Consider the following 26,468-nt stretch of genomic DNA (forward strand, 5'->3'; position numbering starts at 1 on the left):
TGCCAGCGGCGTTCCTGATTGGCCGGTTACGATGTCAAATACGAGGCAGGTCCCTGATTGGCTAGTGAACTTTGTAATCTCTTTCTGATCTCTGAACAAAACAGAATGTGAGTTCACGTGACCGGATGGTTTACCAGGCTACTACAGTACTGCAAAATGTTGAATTACATGTAGTGAGGTACAGCATATACTATAGTATCGTACCCAGTATAATTACCAGGCTACTACAGTACTGCAAAATGTTGAATTACATGTAGTGAGGTACAGCGTATAGTATCGTACCCAGTATAATTACCAGGCTACTACAGTACTGCAAAATGTTGAATTACATGTAGTGAGGTACAGCGTATAGTATCGTACCCAGTATAATTACCAGGCTACTACAGTACTGCAAAATGTTGAAATACATCTAGTGAGGTACAGCGTATAGTATCGTACCCAGTATAAAGAGCATCTCCACTGCAATGTCACTGCCAATGGTGCTGCGGTTGACGAGCGAGTCGTGGTCACTGCCATCATCATGGCTGACAAAGCAGACGTCGTATGGCACGGTGACGGCAACGTAGAAGGTCGCCAGCAGGATCAGCCAGTCCCACAAGGCCTTAGAGATGCTGTAGTGGAGCAGGATGAAACGGGACTTCTTTACAGCCGCCACCTTGTACTCAGGGAGAGACGGTTTCTGGAACACACTCTGACAGAGGGTCAGAGAGAGAGAGAGAGAGAGAGAGAGAGAGAGAAAGGGAGAGAGAGAGAGAGAGAGAGAGAGAGAGAGAGAGAGAGAATATACATGATAAAACATCACAAGAAATTGCACTCTGAAAGATACAAGCTATCCTTTAAATCTGCAGGAGTGTTGGTTTCGGACCTGACCAGGGTCGGGCCAGTGCTACTTGACCCGTGTTCAACCCTTCTTGTGTCAAGTTCACACCAAGTCATCCCTGCTCATGACATTTCAGATGATGCATGAACTCAGGCTGGAAACGGACGGGCCAGACAACATGTCGCATCATCGCATGTGATGTTCGACATTCGACAATGTTACTTGAACTGATCGTGGCTTGCAACACTCGGGGAGTACCACAGCATTGCCTGTTTGGTTGGGGTTGGTGTGTCAACTGTATGTGTGTTGGTGTGAGAAGTCACAGTGACAGAGGCAAGGCACTAGTTGAAACATTATACTAGCGGTTCATTTCACTTCCAACCGGACAGCGCCTCCATGACACAATTGGAGGCTTTTTGAACCGTGGCTACCCTCAGTGCACCACAGTCATAGATGGTACACATATTCCAATCATTGCCCCAAGAGATAACCCCGCCGACTACAGTACTATAACAGGAAACAGAGATGGGACGTATTTCAAATACACTTGTGTATTTTGCAATTTGTATTTGGCTGGACCGAGTAAAAAGTATCAAAAATACTTTCATACCTTGTATTTTGCGTATTTTAAATACATAAAATACTTTTTTTTAATTCTCAAATTGACACATTTTAAACATTGACACAGGTTTAATCTGTGGAAAAAATAAATAAATAAAAACGCAATGTGAACTGTCATCAGGGACCAGAGGGACCATGCGTCTGGACTCTGGTCCCAGATAACTAGCCGATTCTCACCAAACTTTGTCTTTTAAAACAATAACCACTCACCTTTTGGAGCAACTAAGATTCCAATATAATGAGGTTGCCCCATGCAAGGTGCCTTCAAAGTGCAGAAATAAGGTGAGTTTAATGCCTGACACATGATTACATTACATTACATTACATCATTTGGCAGACGCTTTTATCCAAAGTGACTTACAATATCACATTTTGTCAACAGTAGAGAAACAACTATGCAACACAATCAATATATGACAGCTACAACCTTTTGAAGGAATAGAGTAGCACTTACAGTAGAAAGTTTTTTTTTTCAGAGAGAGAGATGTTAGTTCAAGATGGGCCCAGGTGGAGCCTGAAAAGGTGTGTTTTTAGTCTTTGCTGAAAGATGGGTAGTGATTCGGCCATCCTGACCGAAGGGGGGAGCTCGTTCCACCATTGTGGTGCCAGGGACGAGAAGAGTCGTGATTGGGATGAGCGACTTTTGCGCCCAAGTAGCGGGCTCAAAAGTCGGGCTTGTAGGCACAGAGGGGCTGTCTGGTGTACTGCCCTGTAGGCTAAGGTGACCAGACGTCCCCGATTTTCGGGGACAGTCCCCGTTTTTGGTGACCTGTCCCCGGCTGGAGCTGTCCCTGAAAATGTCCCCGATTTTCTACTGGCGTCTGCGGCCGATATGACTCTAGCTCTAGCAGGATCATTCTTAAATCTCGAGTGAAGATACTTACAGGGTATGACTGTAAGACCTACACAGCATCCATTGGGACCAACAATGCCATGCTACCTTGTCGGGAAGGGGGCTAAATAATGAATTTTGAAAAACCGGCATATATGGTCAATTTCAAAGGGGGTCGAAAGCTTGCCAACCTTGAGCAAATAAAAACGGGAGCTGCTAATCAGTGTGCGGACAATTCCTTTATTTTTTGATTTCGCCTATTTGTCCTGCACCTGATGCCCAATGTGGTTTTGGATGTGCGCACAGTTTTCCTACTTTAATTGACAATTTCAAAGGGGACCCTTGACCGTTCTCATCTCAAGATATCTGAATGAGAATGGATTCTATGAGTCAATGTTTTGATCCAGGGATCCAACAAGTGTTTACATGTTCTGCTGCAGCTCTTTCACTAGATCTTGAACAATGAAGAAGCAATTAGGACTCCACCGAAAATACTTTTTGAGATCTGAGGCTTTTCATAAAACATCTGGTGCTGTAGCCTCGGAAGGCCAGGCCAATGCTGCTGGGGAACACATTGACATTTTGTAAAGGGGCACAGTGAATGACGTGTGTGTGTGTGTGTGTGTGTGTGTGTGTGTGTGTGTGTGTGTGTGTGTGTGTGTGTGTGTGTGTGTGTGTGTGTGTGTGTGTGTGTGTGTGTGTGTGTGTGTGTGTGTGTCGGGGGGGGGGGGGGGGTTGTACTCTTTATTACAGTACAACAGCCATGGACAAAATAAATGAAACTGGAATCATCCCCCTTTATTATTTCATAGGTAATAACATTGGATATTTTTATGATACATTGATTGCCGGACTGGAAATGTCCCCGATTTTCATTTGATAAATCTGGTCACCTTACTGTAGGCCACTACCAGTGCCTTGAATTTGATGCATGCCGAGATGGGAAGCCAGTGAAGGTCCCGGAAGAGGAGAGTGACATGAGAGAATTTGGGTTGGTTGAACACAAGTCGGGCTGCAGTGTTCTGAATGAGCTGAAGCGGTCGGATGGCCGAGGCAGGTAGCCCAGCCAGAGGAACATTGCAGTAGTCCAGGCGGGAGATGACAAATGCTTGGACCAGGAGTTGTGTCGCTTCCCTCATAAGAAACTGATGGATTTTGCGGATGTTGTACAGGAAGAACCTACAGGAGCATGCTGTCGCATCGATATAGACCGAGCAAGACAGCTGCTTGTCAAGGATCACCCCGAGGTTCTTAGCTATATTTCAGAGGGAAGCACAGTAATGTTGTCAATGGAAATGGAGAGGTCTGTAAGAGGGCAGTCTTTCCCTGGGAAGAAGAGTAGTTCTGTCTTACAAAGATTCCTGAAAGAATTCTGGCTAGAACGAAAGAGGTCTCTTTCATTAGTGAAGTCTTGAGACCAACAATAGAAAGAGCCTGAGGGAAAGGGCTCAACCATGGGGCCTCAACAGCTGAGCAGAGGGGGCTTTAATTAAGTAAAGGAGATTAGACACATAGTGCTTTGCGTTTTGAAGTGAGGAAACATTCATCAACACGGCAGACAGTTTTCTCGTTTAACGCTGTCTAATGGCCGGTGTTTGCTGCTCGCGATCCAGCTCGTTAAGCAAAAGTTTTGTGAGGCAAAACCTTTCTACATCCTTCCTGTGTGTGTGTGTGTGTGTGTGTGTGTGTGTGTGTGTGTGTGTGTGTGTGTGTGTGTGTGTGTGTGTGTGTGTGTGTGTGCAGTGGCGTGCCTGACCAAGTTGGTGCCCTAGGCAAGATTTTTGCTGGTGCCCCCCCCCCCCCCCCCCCCCAAAGAAAATATAATACAAATTATATCGCAGCTAATTCCACCACTGCAGTGCAGTCTCAGAATTGCCCTTCCCAAGTGGCGCTGGAAGTACAGTACTTTTAGGTAGGGGGTGCTGTAAGGAAGGGCCCCTCGGTGCTGCCCGCCAGGGCAGCGCCGTAGAAGATTTGATGTTTTTTGGACTTTCATCCATATTTAGAAGAATATTTAATTTTAAATTAACATTAGGATTATACTATTGTGATGTCATTATTCAGTATCCTCTCCTTTTCTCACTCACTTTCATGTAAGCACCTGTCGTTTTACACTACAACAGACAGCAACACAGGCATAAACACTGAACTTATTATTATTATTATGGAAAACCAGATTATGATGAAAATCAAACACTTTTGAAGAGAGAGCGTATGAAATAAGATTAGAGCTGGGAAGCACAAACTGTTTTTTAATGCATTTTGTTGGTGGTATAAGCACAAGACAGCCAAATCCAACAATTTCGAAAATCCCATTTCTTGCCACCAGGGGGTGCTGCAGCACCCTCAGCACCCACCTTCCAGCTCCCTTGGGCTTCCCCCACTCTGGGAAAAAGCTCCAAGCAGGTAGAAGGGGGCGCGGCCGCGCAGGGGGTGGGGTGGTATGGATTAGGGACCGTGGTGAAAGTGCTGCAGCCCAGGCAGCCAGAAAGCCAGAATTAGAAAAATGATTTCACTATTATTTAAAGACTTAAGACGTTGTTGTGCTTATTTTTTGTCTACTATTGTAAAATGATAGTAGGCCTATTATCATGAAAAAGTATTTGTAATTTTTTTTTTTTTTTTTTACCCTCTCTGGCGCCCCCAACGGCTCAAGCGCCCCTAGCATTTGCCTAGTTCGCCTAATGGACGGCACGCCACTGTGTGTGTGTGTGTGTGCGTGCGTGCATGTGTGTGAGAAAGAGAGAGAGCAAGTGCAGAAACAATCTACCTTCATATAGTCCGTGGCCTGTTGGTAAAAGGTACAGTGAAAAGTTAAAACCAGGTGCAGGACCGAAGTGCAAGTAAGTAATAAAATGTGATGTGCGGACTCTATTTTTTATTACTTGCACTTCGGTCCTGCACCTGGTTTTAACTTTTCACTGCTGGATGCGTGCCTTTTTGTACCTTTTACTATTTTCTCTGGCACGGCACTTCCTCTATTTTTTTTATTACTGTTGTTAAAGGTAGCCTATTAACACATTGAGTGCCAGCCATGTTTTCAATCCTGTAGGTAACTTGTGCCAGGGGTGTTTTTGACGATTCTGGCTCATTTTACAACAGCCGAGGATTATTTTCTGTTAAGAATTCATGAACACCAATCATCTAAAAATAACTAATAGAATGTGTGCTTTCTCTGTCTAAAAGAGTTAGTTTGCAGAGTTAGTAGTTATGTAGATATTAGCCGTTGAGTACAGCATGGTTTCAGCGTCTGGAAATTTATTCAGAGATAAATGGCTTTTTGTGAAACAGTCACTTTAACCATTCATTTTTGGCATCAGTAAGACCGTCAGACATTCTAAACAATAGTTTTGAACAGTAATTTCCTCCATAACAACAGGAAACACCCCTCTCATTCAAACTCCTCCCTCCGTGTGTCTTCTCCTCCTTCCTCCTGGCTCTAACAGCGGGCGTGTCAGAAGCGCGTTGCTGCTGCCTGCCTGCCTGTCTGCGTGCCTGCCTGCCTGCCTGCTTGCCTGCGTGCGGACGCTCCTTGTGCGAGTCAAGATGGGCCGGGGAATGCGTGGGCGATGGGCAGATGTTGATTCTGGCCTTTCTGAGGTGTTTCAAAGTGTGTTTCACCTATAATCTATTTTGCAAATCGCTCTCCGCTCTCTGTGTGCTGCTGCCTGCGCGCGGCCGCTCTCGGGCAAGACGAGTCTGAAATGGATTACTGTAAAATCGCCTCGCCATTTCCTTGAATGGCTTGCTCCCGCGGTGTGTGTGTGTGTGTGTGTGTGTGTGTGTGTGTGTGTGTGTGTGTGTGTGTGTGTGTGTGTGTGTGTGTGTGTTCGCGCGTTGCTCCGCGGCTCTGGGGGGAGGGGATCTCTGTCCGTTCTGTGTGTGTGTCTCCGGGCTTCTGACTGTAAAATCGCCAAGCCATTTCCGCGGGAGGCGGCTGCTTTTGGTCCACGGGTCCCGTGGCTGTGGCTTCTCTCTGTCTCTGTCGCCACTTAGTGGTCGGTAAAATAGATTACACACATGCTCTTGCTCCAATAGTTATCTCGAAGATGTAAAAGGGGTTGATTGATGTCCCACCGTCAAAAAAAAAAAATGTTTATGTAAGACGAGTTATTTCGGCTCTGGCACTCAAGCGTTGGATTATGTAAGACGAATTATTTCGGCTATGGCACTTAACGTGTTAAGTAGCAAATCCAGTTAACACAGCCGCACACAGCTCGCCCACTGCGTGGCCTCACCCGCATAATCAGTGATGTCATCAGTGATGTCATAAGATGATTTTGGTCAATAATCATGTCATTGATGACATCACTGATGATGTCATAGACATTGTGACATCATCAGTGGGACAACATTTTAAACAGACAGAACCCACTTACTCATAAGATTACTTATAATTTTACATAGGCTAATTGTTTAGACAGCTCTGGTCCAGCCAAGCAGCACTTTTGTGCACTAATATTGTCAATCTTGGGCCATTTTTCTTTTTTAATAAAATTATTGAAATAAAATCTGTGCAATTTATTTTTATCAGATTAATCGATTAATTGAAGAAACTATCTAATATAAATCGTTAGTTGCAGCCCTAAAATCAACCCTTGTCCAACCCACCTCTGGTTGGGTTGGACAAACCGAGTTGGGCGTGGGTTAACCCTTTGAAACACAACAACCCGGGTATAACCCTGGTTGGACCTCGTGTGAAAAGGCTATAAGTGTGCCTGCTTTGGGTTTTCATGATCTTCCAATGATTCTAACAGGCCAGGTGTGAGGCCCTCGAGGCGCGAGGGCCTCTGTGCTTAATCCTGGCTGGATTAACTGCAGCATAATGAAGCTGTAGGTTAAATTGGCCGTGTCTGGGATGAGGGGACTGAATGCGATGCGAGCAGTCGAGTGGACCCTGGCAACTGCCTCGGAGAAGATGGAGAAAGCAGTCTGCTAAACAATAACAGTCTATATTATGTACAAACACAATATAATGTAAATACAGCGCCGTCTACATCCTCGCTGGCTGGTTCACTTATTGGCTAAGTAAGTATATTAACATTTATGGGCTAGCAACGTCTGCCCATGTAGGCAGGCATGTTGCCTGTTTGGAATTTTCTTCTGGCCATGAAGATTGATTGACAGCTGTCATGTTGTCATGCCATGTCAATATTATTGGTTGACATTGGGTTGAAATTTGATAGTGCTAGCTGACGTAAGCACACTGTAGATTTCGTTATGAATGAAGACAACATGGTTGACTTTTGATGTGAAAAACCAAAGAAATTGGATTTATGTGAATTATTTTGGCATACATTCTTAAATAGGTGCACTCTATGACCAGGGATGTGATCTAAAATAGTTAAAAAGTCATTTTTAGCTCGACTTTAAGTTGAATGCAGGGACGGTATAACCAGATAGTGATCTGATCTATGGCAGTGGTAAGTTTGGCAGCAGCCAGATCTTTTGTCCTGGCTTGCACACATACGGTGTCCTACGGTGTCATCGGGGCAGACAGATGGCAGATGATCATTAATATACAAGGCGAACAGAAGCGGGCCGAATATAGATCCTTGTGGTACAACAGTGCATGCATGAGTTAAGAGCTGCTGATGGTTATTCATTCACATTACCATGTTGAGTTCTATACCAGTTATATGACACAATCCATTTGCGTTTCTTTTATTATTTTGCTCTCTGTCTCTCAGTATGAAGATATATTGGTGTGATTGCTTCCTCTGTGGTTTCTGGTGCTTTGCATCTGCCCCAAATGCAAAGGTTATAGATTGTTCTCAAAAGCTCAACTCCAAACTCATCTGACTAGGGTTTCAAACGCCGTCTGATCAATGTCTTAATGCCTTGAAATGTCATCTGTATTTACATGTTGCATGACACAAAAATCGTTAAAAGCTGTCAATTCGATTCTTAACAGAACAAATGCTTTTATCTCACGGAGGCTAGCCAAATGTGACTGACTGATAATGAATAATGAAATGCTCAGAACATCGTAGGAGACTCATAGGTATAGCATGTTGCAGATGCCGGACTGTGCCAGACTGAGCACTGACATGCAAGCCAAGGGTTTGGACTCACATTGGTCAGTTTTCCCCTGCCCCTCTTGGAGAAGAGGCTGGTGAGGTGGAACAGAACCGTCCTCCCCCTCTGCTGGGCTTGGGACAAGGGGGATCGGCTGCTTTTCCTGCTCTGGTGACCGCCCTCTGACATGCCTGCTCGGAATAAAATACATAATTGTCATTTAGCAGATGCTTTTATCCAACGTGGCTTACACTAGTGCATTTCATAATACCCACTGAATACACCGTCATGATGTCACTTAATATTCCATTGAGTTCTGTATGCCATTAGCAGAAGCTTATTTAGACAGTGAGTGTGGCAGCATGACATTTTGATGGTCTAAAACGAGTCCATTAATAGTGACTGTTAACAGCTGGGAAATGCGTCTGGAGCTCACCGTCTCCCTGGCCGTGATGATGGTGGCTTTTCCCATATGATTCGCTGACATCTTTGAAGGAGAACAGGAACAGAACCACCTCGCCTTTCTCATTTTTAATTGGCACAATATCCAGGAGGCACCAAAATGGATTACCTGAAGATAATAAAAATGAAGTCATCAAGATTACCCACCAACAGTAGCACTGAGACAATTCTTCACATTTGGATTTCAATTAAGGCTGGAATATAAGCGTGTGTGTGTGTGTGTGTGTGTGTGTGTGGGGGGGGGGGGGGGTGTTCCAATGGCCCAACCTCACCTGTGTGAGTGTGAGTGTGTGTGTGTGTGTGTGTGTGTGTGTGTGTGTGTGTGTGTGTGTGTGTGTGTGTGTGTGTGTGTGTGTGTGTGTGTGTGTGTGTGTGTGTGTGTGTGTGTGTTCTTGTAGGCTAGGGTTCTCGTATGGGATAGAACTAACAGCCTAATTGGTGTGAGTTATTGTTTGGCTTGGAGTTAATAGGAGGAACTAGTGTCCTCTAGTAAGAGAGTGGCGTCAGCGGAGGACCAAAATGCAAGAATCATTAGCCAATGAACAGCCAGGAATGGGTCTCGCGCTACTTTTGCATGCTAAAATAAAGCCGATAATGTACAATTTGATTCATTTCAAGGGATGAAAAACCCTTTCAAAGTACAACACTGTCTATTTTGATGCAACTCGACAGTGCTGCTTTTTTTACTGAAGAGTTCCACTTTCTACTTCCTGGAAAAAAACTGGTCCCATTGGAGTGAATGGAGATGTCGGAACTCTTCTATTATACGGCTCTGGGAGGAACATTATGAGTGTGTTCTTCTGGGTCTTTCTGAGTGTGTCCTCCTCTCTGTATTGAGTACTGCAGGGAGGGATGACGTATTTTTGTCGGCCAACGTTGCATCGCACTGCACGGGTTCCCTTGTCTCGAAGTCAATGGGATTTTTGTATGGGGATTTTTGAATTTGATTTTTGAATGGGGATTTCTTTTGCCTGAAATAAGGTCCGTACATAATTAACAAAAGTTTATGAAACTGAGACCGTTGTGCTCAGCAAGATATCTTCTTCGGGTTTTAAGAATTTAGGATCCTCACCATTTTTCCTATAGAAACAGACTTCCCCCTGGTACTCCTGCTGGCCCTCCAGCGCCTTGTCCACCTGCTCCATTACCCTGTCGCTGGTCTCAGCCCCGTGCAGGAAGTGGCAGGTGCAGGTTTTCTGCATCACCTCGGTCCTGACAAAGCCCGTCAGCTCGCAAAACCCGTCTGAGCAGTACACGATGGGGTAGCCATGGCGACCCTGGGCGTTCCCCAGCAGGAAGTTACTGTCTGTGAGGGAAATCAGAAGAAGAATGAGGTTAGATCGAGGCAAAGCTAAGAGTGTGAGCTTGAGGAAAGGGACAGCACAGCAACAGCCCTGTAGCGTCCTCGTCTTACAAGCCAGAGATCGCCAGTTCAACTCCCCGAAGCATGTCCTGTTTCTATTTTCTATTTTAACCCCAACCTACCATAACCCTAACCTTAACCAAGTTGCTTTAGTTGCCTAAACCTAACCAAGTTGTTTTACTTCCCTAAACATATCCAAAGTTGTGTTACTTGCGTTTAACTTTGGAAAGGCTGCAAGTTTTTCAAATGAATGGTCGTTTTGTTTCAAATTGACATGTAGACATAAAATACCACATTTTAGACACGTGATATGCAACACATTTTGGTTCAGGAAATTGGAAGGAAAATTGTGTGTCCCGGTGGCTCAGCTGGTAGAACGCGTACGACGGAGGCTTGGTCCTTTGCTGCCGACACGGGTTCAAATCTGACCCAAGGTCCTTTGCTGCATGTCATCCACTATCTCTCCCCACCTTTCCTGTCTGCCTACTGTCCTATCTACAGTTCAAACAGAGAGACACATTCTAGAATGACAGTGATTTATTAGATGATTAGGTACATGAACCTGTAGGCACATAAGAATATTTATTTTTGGCGATTAGACATCATGACGTCAGCTTGATAATGACGTCATGATCAGCAGGGGTCGAGCAGGCAGGAGTAGGATGGAATATCCCCCCCATGGAGTCTAGACCTGGTGGTGGTGAAGGTGGCCTTGGTCTTGCTGGAAAAGGCTTCTGAATCTGAAGAAGAGAGGATTGGAGGAGAATGGGGTGGAGGAGGGACGCAGGAACACACTGAAAACCCAGCAGACCACACACAGAGAAAAGGCGGCTTTTAGCTTTGACAGCTAGATGATGATAGGCTGAATGGAAAGATGTGTCTTACTCGGATTGGTTTAATCTAAATGTTACCGCCCACGAACAGTGATGCTAGATAGAAGCGGGGAAAGGGTTGATTGATGACGTGGTGGTATGAATGAGTGGGCGTGACAGCTAGAGGGTTTCTCCTAGGAGAGTGAATAAATGAAAGAGAGTGAATTAATGATACTACAGGTCTCTCTTAAAGAACTTTCGCTTAAGCTTCATTAAATAAAGGCAAAAATGCCCCAAAAAATCATCTTAAAAAAAGAGAAATGTTCATATTTTACATTTCTGCGGATTCCAAAAGCATACAATACCGACATCTTATTCTGGCGATCGGGTTGCACAACAACACGTTTGAACACGTCCCTCATATTGTGTGTTATTTCACAGATTTAGACTGTGACATTTTCCAACTCTAAAACTATATTCAGTCTCTGCATCTCTGAACTTATAAGATCCAGACATGCCGACTGTGGGTCATTTCATTGTTTCTCCTTCCCGTTGGTACTTTCTGTATGTAACCTTCTAGGAGAGAAGGCAATGTGCCTACTGTTTACCTTGCTCTCTATAACGGTATAATCAAAAATAGCTATCTAATTATCTACAAGGACACACAGTTCTGGTAGTCTCTAGTGAGTCCCTCATATTGTTATTTCACAGATTTCGACCATGACATTTTCCAGCTCTAAAACTATATTCAGTCTCTGCATCTCTGAACTTATAAGATCCAGACATGGCGACTGCGGCTCATTTCATTGTTTCTCCTTCACGTTGACACTTTGGTCCCTATTCTCCCACAGGCCTTTGGCGCTAAAACGGGCCTTAAACGCAAAAAAACGTGCCTTGCGCCTGTTTCGGGAAAATAGCAATAGGCTTTAGGCTGCCAAATGCGCTTTAGGCCGAATGGGCGTGGCGGAGTCCCTGAATGCGCCGAAGTGGGCGTGGCGGCGCTAAATACCGGCGTACTACTATCTTCCAGCCATCTTCCGACCTGGCCGACTTTTAGCGCTTTGCGCTTTTGAAAAGCTGGCCTAAAGCAGGATTCTGTGCACCGGGGACAGGAAAGTGAATGGAGAATACAATATATAGAAAAAAATACTTTAGAATACAATAGAATATAAGATTGCAACCCTTCTCAGGCTTTTTGGGTGAAGCTGTAATGCAGTTTCATAAATTTAGTTTAGGCTATCATAATAATCCCCATTTATGTGTAATATAGCTCTACATTTTATTACCCCCCCCCCCCCCGAAATTAGCTAGGCTACTAATATTACTAATATTCCTAATTAATATGTATTATTATTTCATTCAGATAATTGACATTATAGGCATGTATATCGTTTAATGTGAGAGAAAGGGAGAGAGAAAGAAAAGAGAGAAAGAGATAAACTGGATCAACTGTTGTGTAGCGCTTCTTCAAACCCCACTCTTCATTACAGCTATTCATTACAGAATTGTCTGTTGTATTTATTTTTTCTGTGTGCAAAGCATAGAAAGTTATAATTATTTCCAAATGTTTCCCCCGTCTGTGGCAGCGGAGCTGTCCGAGGTGCTGAACAAGCGCAGCGCATAGACGGCCACCTGGGGCGGCTCACTCAGGCGGTCCAGGACTGGGCGCGGGGCGTCGGCGGGGTAATTCTCCTCCCCAAACAGTGCGCGATGGTACATTTGAACCTGAATGGATAGATGAATAAACAACTTAAAGAGTTGTTTTGTAGCTATTCAAAATGAATGGTGGACAGATATATCACCTGATTCGCCAGCACCATCTTCTCCTCAGCTGTGAATTCAGTGGATCGGTTTTCGTCTGCCATATTGATCACACTGCGCCAGCTGCTGCCAATCTGGCTTTTAAAGCCCCTCTGATTGATTACTGAAGATTTTATTGAGAATGAACATATTTGTCAGAGCCTGTGGGCAGGGGGTGGGGGGGACGCATATATAGGCCAAATAAAATACTATTACCGTACTCAATAATAAAATCCTGTAAATTAAATAGAATTAAGTTATCAGATCCAGTAAAAGTGATAGGTGTCATTCAGAGGATGTTGCATCGTGCAGTGGGGGAGGAGAGATAAAACGATATCATTCTGGCCATCTAATCTCATGACATCCAGCCATAGGCAATATTTTTTTCTATCAGATGCATTTAGAAATTATTTTCACTTTGGTCTTGCTATAGTGTAGCGTATTTACATGCTTGCAGTATTTTAACTGCAGTTATTGGTTTGAGAAGCATAATAATATGGAATAATAGCCTATATATGGAGATAGACAGACCGGATGAAGGGAGGGGGGGGGCGGCGGAGCCCTTGGCTTTGTCTGGTTTTACCGGATTTGTCCAGGAATTGGAGCTTAAAAGGCAAGCGTGTGTCTCTTCCCTGCAATTCTCCAATGAGCGGACAATGCATAATTTTACGCTTAAAAGGCGTGGTTATAATGGTTGAGGCTGAGTTTAGCGCCGATACCAAGATATCAAGTGCGCCTTTCCACGCCCACTGCTTTGCGCTGCGGCTGGCGTTCGGCCTAGAAACTGCGCGGCTGCAACGATAGAGCCCATTGGCTCTATTCTCCCACAGGCCATCGGCGCTATTACGGGCCTTAACCGCAAAAAAACGTGCCTTGCGCCTGTTTCGGCAAGATAGCAATAGGCTTTAGGCTGCCAAATGCGCTTTAGGCCGAATGGGCGTGGCGCAGTCCCAAAGTGGGCGTGTCGGCGCTAAATACCAGCCTAGTCATATCTTGGGAGCTGGCCTACATTTAGCGCTTTGCGCTTTTCAAAAGCAGGCCTATTCTTTGCCTTCACTGCTTCTTCTCTGTCACCCTTCTCTCTCTCTCTCTCTGAGTTCCCAGCATGCATTGTGTTTCTTCATTTCGCTACTAAATAGCCACCAAATGAGCCAAAATAGATATAAAAGGTAGTTCTAAATTAATGTGTAATGGTAACACAGCCTGCCATTGTCAACATTTCAATATTGGACCAAATAAAACCTCGAAATGAAAACACCACCCTATGTGAAACATATATGTCCTCCTGGGCATATATATACCCCTTGTCGAGTTAACGTGATTTAGAGAAGTAACAGCGGAACGCGCTTCGGAACGCGCTTCTAATGGCATCTGCTATACTGTGATGTCCGTCCAATAACTTGGCCCTATTTCACATTTAGTTTTACAATAAAAACACATTTATGCAATGACTTGACATAATGTAGGGTATATTTATGTGCATCATCCTTCCTGCAGCAGGCGAGAGAAAATGATATCTTTCTGGACAAACTTTCACCAATCTAATAGGCTATATTTTTCTAGCTGATGCATAGAACATTATTTTCACTTTGATCTTGCTATAGTGTAGCGTATTTACATGCTTGCAGTATTGAAACTGCAGTTAGATTGGTTTGAGAAGCATAATAATATGGAATAATAGCCTATAATGCAGACAGACAGGCTGGATGAAGGGAGGGGGGGGGGGGGGGGGGCAGAGCGTTTGGCTTTCGTCTGGTTTTGCGGGATCACTGGAATTGGAGCTAAAAAGGCAAGCGTGCGATTCGTTTATTGCACTTATCCAATGAGCATGACGGTGCATAATTTTACGCCTAAAAGGCGTGGTTGTAATGCTTTGGGCTGCATCTAGCGCCAGCACGAAGATATCAAGTGCGCCTTTCCACGCCCACTGCTTTGATCTGCGCCTGCCGCTCGGCCTAGAAACTGCGCCGATGCAACGATAGGGCCGTCCACACTCTGCTCCAAGTCTGATTCATCCGTTTGATTACCGGTGTTATGCAGAGTTCTGCATCCCTGCCGAGAAAAAAACAGGGATGCAAATCTCAGCAGGTACAAAACCGCCGAGATTTGAAAGGGATTTGTATCCCCCTCCATAAGCCAGGAGAGACTCCCAAGCCTCGAGGTCACCTGTGGATTTTAAGCACCAAAGTCGGGCTTCATGAGAGAGCCCCAAGCATGGAAGTCACCTCCAAGCGGATTCTATGCATCAAAGTCTGTCTCCATGAGCCAGGACAGACCCCCACTGGCCTCGAGGTCACGTCAGAAGATTATATAATTTTTAAACAGTTACATTGCCGTATAAATAATTACAATATGCTCCCATGAGGTGGGGACATGGACGTATTAAAAGGTATAGGACACATACATTTGAATAGGGATACATTTGGTGGCGGGGATGCAAAACTCTGCATAACACCAGCATAAAACAGCTTTCTTCCCCCTCCTCTTTCTTTATCTGAGTCATTCTGTGTGGGTTCGGCCCAGAGTCCGTCAGATCCCCTGAAGCTCTGCTGTCTGCTGTAGCTATATCAGTGACAGCTTTGAAGTGTGCCAGTGTGTATGAAGTCCAAAGATGTGTGAAGGGACCCAGTTGGCTCCGTGGGGGTCCGCTTCTCCAGGGGGGCTCTAGCAGGCTCCTCGGGGCTTATTCATGGAGTCAGGAAATGAGCTTGTGGAACGGATTTTGATCCTGCCACTCGTTGTGCAACCAACCTATTATAGCATAACCCCAAACACAGACACACACAGACAGACACAGACACACACAGACAGACAGACAGACAGACAGACAGACAGACACACACACACACACACACACACACACACACACGCACACACACACACACACACACACACACTCACACACACACACACACACACACACACTTGCTTTTACCCTTTCTTTCACAGCTTTTACGATGATTCTCTGCTGTTTGTTTTTTTACATTCATGTTCAGTGAATGCCGTAGTCTATTTGATTTATTTAGACTAAACTGTGCTTAGTATGCTACACAAAAATGTATATCGGTAAATTCCCCCCCAGAAAGATAGGATAAAGAAACATTACACAGCTGCTGAATTAGCTTTTTTGTGTGACACAGGGATCTTGAAAATGTTGGATGGGCAATAATTAATAACTGGGGAATTGATTAGTTCAAGAAGAGGGGATAGAGTCCAGCCCTTTGAATCCGCCCACTCCACATGGAGGTGGCAATCCAGTCTGAATATCAGGCTATAGGGATAGCCAGTCTGATTTAGCACATTCAAATGCATTATTTACACAGTGGATTGGTTTTTTTAATCCCATAATACTCCACAATCAAAATTACATGGACCCAGGCAACATTGTTGTTTCCATGACAACTCAGAGGCATATTTTATCCAGAGCTTCAATAAGTGCTAGTTACATAACTCTACAGGCTCCCAGTCCCAGAAGTTGAACGAGACAAGCGGGGGACAGGGAAAGCGGAAGAAATAATAATTTCTTCATATCTATTATCACCATCGAAAGGCAACACATGGCATCTTTGTAATAATCTGGTACATTTTCATAAAAATGTATGTCCCTCGCAGCGCGCAATATTTCTTTTACACACACACACACACACACACACACACACACACACAGACACACACACACACACACACACACACACACACACACACACACACACACACACACACACACACACACACACACACACACACACACACACACAGTATAACCATCACAGCCTTCATTCTCCTCTGGCTTCTTCACTTGTGTCTCACAAATGTATTAGAGGATGCCCGCACCTGCAGAAGGCTGAGTCAGGTGGTTGAGAGGCTGATCCCTGGCATTTGTCAGAAACACACACACACACACACACACACACACACACACACACACACACACACACACACACACACACACACACACACACACACACACACACACACACACACACACACACACACACACACACACACACACACACACAGTAGATAATAGACTTTCTTCAGACCCCTCATCAGGCAGGCTGTCACAAGCTGACATGCAGACGGACAGAACCAATTCAGTGAGCATCATGAGTCTGCTGCAGGTGAAGCATGACATCATAGTTAACAATCAGGGAACCCATCCATTAAACAACAAAAAAACAAAAAAACAAATTTTAAGTCGAAAGTCTGTCTCGAGAGATTACATAGTTAATGACGCATAGTTAAAATAGTTAAAACATAGTTAAAAACTTGGGCCCCAACATTTCCATATTAATCACTTATTTTGTCTGGAGAAACAAGCAAGCAAACAGATAGATTTCCATTGAAGTAGTGTGAGTAACATTATCTGTTGCTCAGCCATGATCTGTAAAGCAAACACTTTGCAGCTGCGAAATGAACATCCTATTGTAAGCTGCAAAATGACTTGTAAGATGATAGATGGTATTGGGTTAGTGCACTCATGCTCCCATTGTGAAGAGAAATAACAGATGGATCACAGCCATCATTCACTGATGAATAATGCCTGTCCGCTTTCACCTATCTCTAAATAACCTTACAATATGGAGCCGCATAGAGAGATTAGCACTGAGTGGTTTCTTCTTTCATTTATCCATTCAATTGCTCTTTGAATTCAAACAGATTGCATTTTAAACACGTTGTGTGTGCCTGTGCTGCTAAACTCTATAATGATGCTGCAGTGATAGACAATGCAGTGTGTGCTTCAGCCTGCTCACTGAATGAAAGTGAGGCTTTGTATTCTCCAAGTAAAGACACACTCATGACATTACAGTCATTTCAAATAGGGATGCAGCCATTATGACCGATGTTTAAAATAACAATTTGGCCGATGGCGATGCCGATTCCGATGTTGTTCGCATTTGTTTATTTTCTGTTGTTGTTATTTATTCCCCCTTTTGTGACAGGGAAACAAAGAAATCTTCATTATATATAAAAAAAAACTGAACTGTTTTAAAGTCTTTCAGCCCTTCACCACACTATCCTTGAATGACCATTGAACATTTAGCCAGCACAATTGATGCGACAGATAAACAGATAAAGATTGGCCACTGCCACAGTAAATGTCATTTTATCTGCCGATAAGCTGATGGCAGTCAACAATTTTCATCATATTTTGTCTGAGTTTTAAACGTAAATTGTCAGCATTGAATTCTCAGGAAGATAAGATAGGTATATAGTTTCTAACTGACATAGGCTATGTGTGGAGTTAATCACAAGCTAAATTAAGAAATACTGTTTCCATGCTTGTGTTGCCATAGCAATTTGTGGAGAAACAGCATATGGTGTCTCTTGGGTTACCAAGACCCTCCCTTCACAACCACAGATGGAGGCAATAAAATATCTGCAGAATTTGCCTTATTCTGATTCATATAGCTTTAGCAATTACCACTGATTCTGATTTCTCAAAGTGCTTAGGCCCTCAACTCTTTTAGTGCTCTGAGCCCCTAATGTGACAATTTAATTAATCAATTTGATTCCCCAACTAACCAGGAGATCATATAGGAATACAAACATTCCTCTCTCAGCCCAAGTCGATACTGGTCCTCCTTGATTGTAATGGTTACAGACAGAGGTACTGTATGTCCCAGTCTGAACCTGTGCCTCCAGTTGTCAGGCCAGTCTCTAAAATCGCTCTCTGCATTATTCTCCCTCCCTCCCTCTCTCCCTCCCTCCCTCCCTCCCTCCCTCCCTCCCTCCCTCCCTCCCTCCCTCCCTCCCTCCCTCTCTCCTCGCCTCTCCTGGGCCCCATTCACCCCCATTCTGTCTGTCTGGCTTCATGTTATCATTCACCCCCATTCTGTCTGTCTGGCTTCATGTTATTAGACACGAACAATACAAGTCCACTTCACACGCTGACAGCCGTCTAAGCCCGACTGACCTCACAATCGTGTATGGCAATCTTGTGAAAACTGATTTCTTGTCAGGAGATGCTCATGCCTAAAACTCAGAAAAGGGGCCACACATGAGGAGCTACAGTGTGAACATCGTCGATCGTTACATAATGAAGCGGTCAAATGTCTTACTTCCTGGCTAATTACTATCATATTTCCATACACTTTTAAATCATGGCTTTCTGTATTTAATGCATGCTTCCTTTCATTCATTCATGTTGCAATCACTCAAATGTCATTTCTGAAGTTAACTGGATACATAGTAGCCTATACACTGTCCAAAACGATCATGTTTGTTAATTATCCTTGGCAGTAGCCTACAAGTGAGGTGGAGAAAAGCTGCAATTCTACCACCCACTCAGGCAATAAGCATGAAGCAGACTGTTGAGAAGGGACGATAAAGAGCTGCAGCCTGCTGTGTCTGGCACAACACCACCGCACCATCTCATATGCACCGGAACAAGTCTAGATATCTGACACTATCGAGTACAAATAACCATTGTGCATAAATGCTAACCTAAAACCATCAAATTCAACCCCCCTCTCTATTTGCAGGATTATGCTACATCATTAGTTACCTATATTGAGAGGTGGCGAGTGATAACATGAATAATTTAAGATGAATACTTTAAGCGATTTTTTTCTGCTTTCAAAGAGCATAACTGAGCTGGACCTGCAATAATATTTGATTGGCTCTTGGCCTCTGCATAATTCATTTGAATTAAATTCCCTGCTCACATATCAGGGTCACCTGGATGCCACCCCCATTCCTCTGAGTCTCGTGTTCACATCCACATCCACCACTGTACCACCAGTGTCAAAATTAGTTTAGCTATTTATCTTACTGTGACAGAAATTTGAGCGCAAAATCTGAGTTTCGCTCCTGCAGTTATCTTCTTGTCAAGGGAGGACAAAGGAATGCTTTGAATGGTGACAAATTCATGGCGATTTGAGATTGGATAGTGGGTTGTTGTGAAGACATCTTTTGTCAGTTGGCCCCTTCACCTCCCACACAGCTCCTCGGTCAGTCCGCCCACCCACACAGCTGATACACAGGTAGTGTGGCAGCCATGTGGCAGCCAAGATTGACAATGTCTCTGCTATGTGTATGTGTGTGAGTGTGTTTAATAGGGAACACAAGGTTATAAGGTGTGTGTGTGTGCGTGCGTGCGTCGTGTGTGTGTGTGTGTGTGTGTGTGTGTGTGTGTGTGTGTGTGTGTGTGTCCGTGCGCATGTGCGTGCGTGCGTCGTGTCGTGTGTGTGTGTGTGTGTGTGTGTGTGTGTGTGTGTGTGTGTGTGTGTGTGTCTGTGTGTGTCTGTGTGTGTGTGTGTGTCAAGGATGTAATTTATGGGGGGGGGACAGGGGACATGTCCCCCCCACTTTTTCAGAAGGCAGTATTGGACCCCTGCACTTTTTTCAATTCCTTGGCCAACATTATGGTATTTTAGAGGCTCTAATGTTCCCGTTTTTTGAGGTAGAGTGAAGATACTGATATCATCTGAAACTAGAAGACATAAGGCATCCATTGGTACATTGGTAACCATGTCATGCTACCTTGTTGGGAAGGGGGGTAAATAACACTTCAAATTTAGGCTAGATTTTGGGTAGGGAAAACTGGCATGTCCATTTTCAAAGGGGTCCCTTGACCTCTCACCTCAAGATATCTGAATGAGAATGGGTTCTATGGGTATTCACAAATCTTCCCTTTCCAGACATGCTAATCCCATGAAATTTTTGGGAAAAACCATGCAGGTTTTTTGTGCATGCAGTAGAAATCTGTTATGTGTGTGTGTGTGTGTGTGTGCGTGCGTGCGTGCGTGCGTGCGTGCGTGCGTGCGTGCGTGCGTGCGTGCGTGTGCGGGTGTGTGTGTGTGCGTGTGCATGCGTGCATGTGTGTGTCTTTAAGAGAGAGAAAGAGACCGACTGTAAGAGAGTGTGTGTGTGTGTGTGAGAGAGAGATAGACACAGTGTCATCACACTGACTCTGTGAACTTAATTAACAGATTAACTTAATTTGCATGGGACACAGACAGTCTGAGCCATACACACTCTATCTCATTTTTCATAGTGTTCTGGTGTGTGTGTGTGTGTGTGTGTGTGTGTGTGTGTGTGTGTGTGAAAGTCTTTCACCTCTGTACTGAGGCCTGGTTCAGACTCCTAACAGGGAAGAACAAACAAAACGTCAAAAATCAGCTAGGCTGAATAATAAATCAATGGAAAACATACAGTTGCTGTTGCAGAACTATTGTGAAAAAATACCTGCAAAACACCCACAAAATTAGGGTTATGAAGAACTTTGTGTTTGTACAAAGCTTAAGAGTCTGGAAGAAACATGTTAAACACATTGGAAATGTTTACAGTTGTCCACTGGCATGCTTTATTATTGGATGACAAAAACTATTACAAAGGTCTGGTCCATTTATTTTTAAGTGAAGAGGGTGATGAACAGAGGCTCTAGTCTACAGCATGTTCTTTCTATTTTTACTGAAAGATGTGATTTCCACACATAGCAATATGCTATTATGAGAAAAGAACACGTCAAAATGCATCAATCTTAAGAGCAGCACCACACGCATCTTAAGCAGCATCTTCAGCATGAACCAACAAGTGGCTCTTGAGTTGCAATAGCCTCGCCTGCTCTCTCTTCTCATCGCGCTCCATCTCTCCAGCCTGCGTTCTGGGTTACTGTCGTGACTTGCAGTCTTATAAATGGCTCTAGACTAGGCTACACTGTTTGATGCATTTGTCTACAGTAGAGTCTTCAGCGTCTGCGTCACAACCTGAACAGGGGGTCCAGAAATGCTTAAATAGCCTACTGTAGGTTAAATGTAGCGAGTTCAACAACAGTTTATTTTTGACTGAACTATTACTTTTGTATGAAGCTAGGTTTATCTTTCTCAAGTCCTTGCAAGTATATGCAGGATAAAATCAAATGCCAATGTTAGGTTAGTTACATTTGCAGCCTCAAAACAGAGCAATTGTTTAATGTTAGATGAACGTACACATTACCAGGCAACACAAATTAAAATTGAAAGATGTAGGTCCCTTGAGATGTTTAGAACTGCCTAGTTTGACAATAGATGAAACATCATGCCTTTCTGTGTCAGTCTGCCCCACTTTTCTGCACATTGCATTTGTGTGCACATTGTATTTTTGTGCACATTGTGTTTGTGCACATTGTATTTTTGTGCACATTGTATTTGTGCACATTGTACTTGTGCACATTGTGAGCTTAGTTCTTTCTATTGCCATACAGAATGGACTTGCAATCATGTCAGAGCTTTTGCTATTTAAGTACCGTGACAAGTTACGAAGGTACTATTGGAAATACTACTATTATATTAAGTTATGTTATGTTATGTTATGTTATGTTATGTTATGTTATGTTATGTTATGTTATGTTATTATTATTATATTATATTATATTATATTATATTATATTATATTATATTATATTATATTATATTATATTATACTACTAACAAGGGAGGTTGTTATAAACAAAACAAAACATTATAGTACAGTACAATCAGTGATAATGAAAAATCTCTTCACCAAAACGCTATCAACACAGACTGAAGGTGGATAGGTGAGGGAACTTTGTGAAATAGACTTACGTGTGCCATCAAAGTGGTTGGCAATGGTGTCTAAGAAGGTGTTTTGGGGAGCTAGGAGGCCCTTCATCACAGGCATCTTGTCCTAGATTATGACAGACAGCAGGTTCCAGGTCCTGAAAGTGACTGCTGTGCTTCTCCTTGGCTTGCCTCAAACACTTCCAGGCAGGTTCTAACTAGTGGCTTCTACTCCAGCTTTGTCTGACGGAAACCACGACTTTCATCACACGGCATCGGGTGTAGACTTGCTTCTTCCCTCGGAGGAGAGCTGCCTTGGAGGTGTCGTGGTTCTCTCAAAGCTTCTCTCTCCCTGCAGTGTTGAGTCAGGAGTGTTCAGGCGGAGCTGCTCATCCCTCTCCCTCTCCAGCATCAGAGTGAAGTCTCAGCTTCTCCTCAGTCGTGTCTGATTCGACTCCCCATGGTGCTGTTGCACATGTTTCTGCCATCTCCAAGTCCCCCTCCCTCTCTCTCCCTCCCTCTCCTATCTGTCTCTGTCTCTCATACAAAAGCCTGCACCCTCCTCCCCCTCTCCACTCGGTGAATTTATACACTCACTTTCTCTATCCTCTCTCTCTCTCTTCCTCTGTATCTCTCCCTCTGTCTCGTTTAGCATCCTTTTTTTACTTCACCTTCACTAAGGAGTACAGCACGTCCCTGTATACTGTATGCTGTATACTCCAAGTACTGATCACTAACCTGCAATAAACGAGGAGCAACATTGTCAGAGGCGACACCTAATTGAGTGTTTGCTGTGGATTTGACAGAGGTTGCCAAAAGAGAATAATAGTGAAATTATTTTTTCTCTTGCTCCCCCCCCCCCCCCCCCCCAGAGGTCAGAGGTCAGGGTCAGATGCAGAGCAGCATCACTGGAGCTGCTAGGTGGTTCACTGTCTTGCTCTGAGGCATTTCAGCTCAGTTGCCAACATTTGAAGCATGCTGCTGCTGGCTGCTGCCCATGTTGAAATATCCACCCACACAAACGTGCACGCATGTACCGTAAAACACATGTGTGCACGTCAAACACACTGACAGCATTCCTACATAGGGTAAAACAAATATTTGCTCTTGCTAGTATAAATTCCAGTTGGCACTTCCTAAGTTTTCCTCCAGGTTTCTGGGTGAGTGAAGCTGGATGCACCCACACCCACACATCCACAGAGACTTCATTAAACCATGTCAAAATTCCATCTTTGCGTTTGGATTTTGGACACTGAACATGTTAGTTATTACAGTATGATATTGTACTGTATGTACCTTGTATGTATGATATGATATGATATGATATGATATGATATGATATGATATGATATTCATGAAATAATGACTGTGAAGCTCTGGCTCAAGGGGTTGTTTTTCTGTTCTGCTTAGAGCAGTGAGCTGGATTTATTCCTGCGTTGTATTACCAAGCGGTATGAAGGAGGGGCCATGCAAGGGATGTCATCACTGCTCCAAGTGCTCCCAGGAGTAGTCAGTTCCATGCTGCTATATTTCAATTACATTGTTAGTTTGTAGTATAGATTGATAGAAAATACCCCAACATTTAATTTGAGACTAATCCATCCATCCATCTTTAACTCTGGGATCGGGTTGCGGAGGTAGCTGTTCCAGCAGGGGACCCCAAACTTCCCTTTCCCCAGAAACTGGGCCATCCCGAGGCCAGCGTGGAGATATAGCCCTCTATCGTTGCAACGGCCTAAAAACTGCGCTTAGTGCCAGGCGCAGCGCAGATTAGTGGGTGTGGACCAGCGCACTCAATATTTTGGTGTCAGCGCTACAGGCGGCCTTAAGCATTATAACCACGCCTTTTAAGCGTAAAATTATGCACAATCTGCTCATTGGAGAAGTGCAGTAAACGAATCACAAGCTTCCCTTTTAAGCTCCAATTCCACGGAGCAATCCAGTCCGGTCAGAAAAGCCAAGCGCCCCCCCCCCCCCTTTCATCCCCGTCTGTCTCCATATATACTATTCCATATTACTATGCTTCTCAAACCAATCTCACTGCAGTTTAAATACTGCAAGCATGTAAATACGCTACACTATAGCAAGATCAAAGTGAAAAGAATGTTCTAAATGCATTGGCTAGAAAAATATAGCCTATCCCTATGTGGCCTATGTCATGATGAGATTAGATTGGTGAAAGTTTGTCCAGATTAGAATTATATCGTTTTCTCTCGCTACCTTTTCTTCTCCAGTGCTGCAGAGGATGCACATAAATATAGCCTACATTATGTAAAGTCATTGCATAAATGTGTTTTCATTGTAAAAGTAAATGTGAAGTAAGCCAAGTCTTGTTGGAGCGGAGATCACAGTAGGACATCACAGTAGAACCGTGTTACGGCTGTCACTCATCTAAATCCCATTAAATCTGTGAGGGATATATATACCACCTGCAACTGGATTACATATATGTTTCACATAGGTGTGTTTGGATTTCTGTTTTATTTTGTCCAATATTGAAATGTTCGACAATTGCATGTTGTGTGAACAGAAACATTATTTCTATCTACCACTTTAGGCAATTTAGGCTGATTTGGTTGATATTTCTTGTTCGAAATGGATTATTCCTATCTACCACTTTAGGCAATTTAGGCTGATTTGGTTGATATTTCTTGTCGAAATGGATTAGCCTCAATGCATGCTGGGAGATTTCACATGTGGCTCAACAGCCTCTGAATGACAGGGGCTCAAAACTACCATATAACAACTTTTTTCGGTCTTTGTGCCTGCAGTCTGATGCGCGAGAGAGAGGGAGTGAGAGAGAGGGAGAGAACAGCTTTTTTTCCATCGGTCTTTGTGCCTGTCTGACGTGCAAGAGAGAGGGAGTGAGAGAGAGAGAGAGGGGCTGTCTGATGCGTGAGAGAGAGGGAGTGAGGGAGAGAGAGGGGCTGTCTGATGCGCGATAGAGAGGGAGTGAGAGAGAGAGAGGGGGAGAGAACAGCCTCTGAATGACGGGCTCAAAACTACGATATAACAACTTTTTTCCATTGGTCTTTGTGCCTGTCTGACGCGCGAGAGCGAGGGAGTGAGAGAGAGAGAGGGGGAGAGAGTGTAAGATCGGCAGAGGAGAGCTGTGCGTAATATCCGCGGCGCACTGAATAAGGCCTGGTTTTGAAAAGTGCTAAGCGCTAAATGGGGGAAGATATCGTTAGGCCGGTATTTAAGGCCGAAACGCCCATTCTGGCCTATTCTGGCACTGCGCCATGCCTCTTCGGCGTAAAGCGCATTTCGGGGCCTAAAACCATGTTGCTATCTTCCCGAGGCAGGCGCAAGGCGCGTTTTTTTTGCGTTTAACGCCAGTTTTTGCGCCTAAGGCCAGTGGGAAAATAGGGCCCTATAATCTCTCCACCGAGCCCTCAGTCTGCTCCGCGGTCTCCTCCCAGCTGGACGTACCTGGAAAACCTCCCTAGGGAGGCGCCCAGGTGGCATCCTTAGACATAGAGCCATTACAGCCAATTTGATTTTTGTCCAATTCACTTGTTCATTCATTCTTTCATTATTATTAAATCAGAGAACTAGGCTAGTAATTGGAAAAAAATAGATGCTGTCAGCATTATCAGTTTTATTACACCACAATGCTTTTTATATGTAAATATTATCCCCACAATGTTCTGTGACATGTGAGAAAAATCCTTAGATGTAACAAATCCAAACAGGCACATTTAAAAAAAAAAAATTCACTGGTTCCACATAAGCAAAAAAGAGATTTTTACAACAAAACTCACCAAAATAAAGGGATGCGTTTCTACATACATTTAAAAAGGTCTCAGTATATTCATGTAGTATGCAATGCATCAGGTGGTGCATGTGATGAAGGCACCTTCTGGCCAGGTCATGTACTGCTCTCCAGCACCCTCTGCAGTCCTCTTCCCCACCGTCAGGATCCCTGCTGCCTGGTTCTTGGAGTCATTGAGCATTTGTTGGAGCTGGCTCTCAAAGCGACGCTCCTCCTCTTTCCGTTTCCCCAGGGTGAGGATGCCAGCGGCCACATCGCCAGTGAAGCGGCTCCGTGAGGCCCTGGAGCCAGAGCCACACAGCCACATGTAGAGGGGACAGGAGCGAGACTGTCTGCAGCACTCAGACACACTGTGCGCATCACAGGCCAGAGGAGACACCAGCAGCATCAAGACCAGCAGCAGCAGTTTCTGTAGGGCCAAAGAGCAAAACTAAAGTTACACAAATGGAGCTTAGCAGAAGT

The 26,468-nt window shown here is 44.2% G+C and overlaps 1 protein-coding gene across 1 annotated transcript in view; it reads right to left on the reverse strand.

Annotated features, from left to right (window-relative positions):
* kcnh4a (potassium voltage-gated channel, subfamily H (eag-related), member 4a) overlaps positions 1–22,352 on the reverse strand; it is a gene marked incomplete at both ends in the record, with an annotated part of 36,498 nt that extends 14,146 nt beyond the window's left edge. Inside the window, 5 exons of the mRNA XM_083649977.1 lie at positions 439–691; positions 8,349–8,482; positions 8,728–8,862; positions 9,826–10,059; positions 22,277–22,352. Coding sequence (XP_083506103.1) covers positions 439–691; positions 8,349–8,482; positions 8,728–8,862; positions 9,826–10,059; positions 22,277–22,352 — 832 coding nt within the window. The remainder of the gene's footprint in view (positions 1–438; positions 692–8,348; positions 8,483–8,727; positions 8,863–9,825; positions 10,060–22,276) is intronic.
* Positions 22,353–26,468: the final 4,116 nt, after the last annotated feature.

Source organism: Poromitra crassiceps (genome assembly GCF_964638095.1).
Source record: "Poromitra crassiceps genome assembly, chromosome: 13".
NCBI lineage: Eukaryota > Metazoa > Chordata > Actinopteri > Beryciformes > Melamphaidae > Poromitra > Poromitra crassiceps.